The 3,253-nt window shown below is 31.1% G+C and overlaps 1 protein-coding gene across 1 annotated transcript; it reads right to left on the minus strand.

Moving 5' to 3' along the window:
* Nucleotides 1-2,232: 2,232 nt before the first annotated feature.
* Nucleotides 2,233-3,140, minus strand: LOC118071096 (uncharacterized). Its single transcript, XM_035090054.1, has 2 exons — nucleotides 2,997-3,140; nucleotides 2,233-2,924 (listed from the first exon to the last, which is right to left on the minus strand). Exon 2 carries the CDS (start codon nucleotides 2,893-2,895, stop codon nucleotides 2,233-2,235), a length of 663 nt encoding a protein of 220 aa, XP_034945945.1. The 5' UTR covers nucleotides 2,896-2,924; nucleotides 2,997-3,140.
* Nucleotides 3,141-3,253: the final 113 nt, after the last annotated feature.

The raw sequence follows: 3,253 nt of genomic DNA on the forward strand, positions 1-3,253 counted from the left end.
AATCTGTTTCGAGCAAGACAGAGCACAGAATATATCTATCTATCTCCGTCTTATTTTTCAGAGAAGACTGCGAGTTCGAACAGTTGACGGGCAAGCACATCCCCCACCCTCTGTTACCAAGCCTGAAGCTTATGATATCTAAACGTAAACAAAGCAAATGAAAATATGCTGGCTCTGTAGTCAGAAGATTCGATTTCGACATCAAAAATGAGTTTTAAATTAAATGTTTATGTAAAATTATTTTTCAATTAATCGATGACAATGAGACAATATTTGAACAGGGTCATTAACCTTTTTTGTACAAATACATTGATAATAGCCTTTTTAACAACTTATTAACAATAAAAAATAGTTTAACCAATCCGCGGCGAGTTTCCGACACTTCACCGCAAGCTCTACCCCCACTCTCTGTGCCTAAGCCTGCAGCTTATAGTTTTCAAGCATCATTCACATTATTGAAACCATAATAGCTCCGTGGTAGCGCACCAATCTTTTATTTTGCTGGGCAGGGTTCGATCCCAGTCATAGGCAATTGTTTTTTTCTTTTTTTTGCTTAAGTGACTTTATATACTTATAAATTAATTCATATATTTGATTAAATTATTCTTCCAATTAATGACGGAAAACAACTTGTTTTTCTGAAAATAAGCTGAGGGTGAGGAACGAGTTACTATGAATTCTCTTTTTTCGAAAATGTTTGTCTTTAAAAGACAATAGGAATTGATTTTGAACTTATATAAGCAACCAATTATTGTATTTATATAAAATTTTAATGAAAAAAAAGGATAGCTAACACATCATCTCTGACATTATGTTTATGTTATAAATTGTATAATGCAGGCTTGGGTACGAAGGGTAGGGATAGAGTTTGCCGGCGAAGTGCCGGAAATCCCCGTGGATTATTTCAACTACTTCTAAATATTTCTAAATTGCTTAAAAAAAAACTACGTTCATATAGCTATAGTAAAAAAAGTGTTTATAACCCTGTTCATATGTTTTCCAACTCGGCGTCGATAAATTACATAAATAATTAAGAAGAAAAATCAAATCTTTAGTAAGAATTCATTTTAGCATGTCAATATTATAATTACATGCAAATCTAACAAATGAAAAAGAAAAAAAAAACTTTATCATGACTGGAATTGAACCCTGCTTAGCAAAATAAAAGACCGATGCTGTAACCACTGAGCTATTATGGTTCCAATTAGAGATGTGAATTTACCGGTAATAGAAAATTCGGTAATTACCACGTAAAATTACCGGTATCTGACGGTATTCTGACGTCAAAAAATTCTGAATGTAAAATTTACCGTCAAGCCGTCGGGTCAGCGTAATTACCGTAAATTACCGGTCATTCGCATCTATATAGATGAATATGATGAGCTTTTTACCGAGGAAATGGCTTGCTTTCGAACTTGCTTGCCAATTTGCTTAAGTTAATTTGCTTTTTGCACTTGTTAATTTAAAACTAATTAATTATTATAAGATGAAAAAAAAATTTTGTAATTTGTAATAAAAAAAATATTTTACATTTTTGACTGTTAGGACAGAAATAATAAATATATTGAAAATTATTATAAACGTTTATTTAGTTAAGTTTTGGTACATTTTTTTTTATAAAATAGATAATCCTTCGTTATTACATATTATAAAGAATTTGACTTTTTTAACTTTTATGTAAATTATTTATGAAAAAATAAAACCATATAATCTATAGTTTCTATCAACTAGTAATATCACATAATAATTGACATATTTCATTAGGAAATAACAAGTCTAATACTGATTCAATTCCATCAACATCACTAATTAGTCTTGAGTAAATTCTTCTTCTAAAAATTCAACTTCTTCATGCTCAGCACAAATTTCACTTATTTCATCCTCTCCTTTATTACTTTCCTCATCTTCTTCCCATTCTTCTTCTGTATTTTTTGGTGAAGGATTAAGTAATTTTAAATTTCTTGCAATGTATGTTATTTTTCCAGCTCTATCGATACTTAACTTATTTCTTTTAGATGAATGAATCCATCCTTGTGTACTAAAGGAACGCTCGGTTGCAGCTGATGTTGCAGGTAAAGTCAATATAGCCACAGCTATTATCTGTACAAATTCCGATAACTTTTTTAATTCCCAAAGCATCAATAACACTTCCTATTTTTTCAGAAATATATAAGGCAGTTTGTGATTCGGTTCCAGTTGGAAATGTTTTGAAAAAAACTGGCGCTGGGGTTGTTACAATAAATTGATGATTCCTTCTTTGCGAATATTAGACCATGCGTCACATTGCACTCCAACAGTAGTAGCAGATTCAATTTTTTCATTAACCATATTTTGTGTTCTAACGAATACTGAATCTAAAAGATTATTTGATATTTGATTTCTTGATGGCAAATTAAATGAAGGCCGTAATGCGTTAAAAAATTTTAGCCAATATGGATTTTCTGTTATACATAATGGTGTACCAGATGCATAAATCGCTTCTGCAAGTAGTTCTTGTAGAGAATCTTCATCTTTTTTTGACATTTTATCACAAAAACTATCGATTGTATTTTTTTTATAGTTATTGCTACAAACACTTATATTATTTGGTAAATTTTCATTTGAAATCATTGAAGTACTTGCTCTATTGTCTGCTTCATTCAAATCTTCAATAGTAAATGAGTCGTCTGTGCTGTTTAGATGAGAATTATTTCGTTTACGAGGTTTACATGGTTTTAAAAGTTTCCGTAAGTCTTGAGGACAACTTCTACACTCTTTATAAAGATGTTTTCGCATGCGAGTAATGTTTTCTGCATACTTTTTCTTGCAATAGTTACATGAATACGATTTTAATTTTTGGTTAGGTTGCAGAGGTAATGCAGAGAAATGTTTATATATTGATTTGTTCTCCCCCATTGCACCAAGTTCTCAATGAAAATCCTTATCTACAAATTGAATTTTCTTATATTAAATATTATCAGTATTTTTAATAAACAAATAAAAATGAAAATATATACCTGATAGAACAAATAAACAGTTGTATGCCGTTGGGAATTCTAAACTGTGATTGGACATGTATTAACCAATCAGAGATCAGCATTTTTCTGACCGGTATGGTAAAACAGGCTTGGTCATTGACGCGTTTTTTACCGGTAATTTACGGTAAATTTACCCGTCAATTACCGATTCACATCTCTAGTTCCAATATCCTTATATATGCTTGAAAATTATAAGCTGCAGGCTTGGGCACAGAGAGTGGGGGTAGAGCTTGCCG

Source organism: Chelonus insularis, unplaced genomic scaffold (genome assembly GCF_013357705.1).
Source record: "Chelonus insularis isolate UGA/USDA-ARS -01 unplaced genomic scaffold, ASM1335770v1 contig_722_pilon, whole genome shotgun sequence".
In the NCBI taxonomy this organism is placed as follows: domain Eukaryota; kingdom Metazoa; phylum Arthropoda; class Insecta; order Hymenoptera; family Braconidae; genus Chelonus; species Chelonus insularis.

Excerpts from the sequence above, each read along its gene's own strand:
- LOC118071096 (XM_035090054.1), bottom strand. The coding sequence starts at position 2,895 with ATGGGGGAGAACAAATCAATATATAAACATTTCTCTGCATTACCTCTG.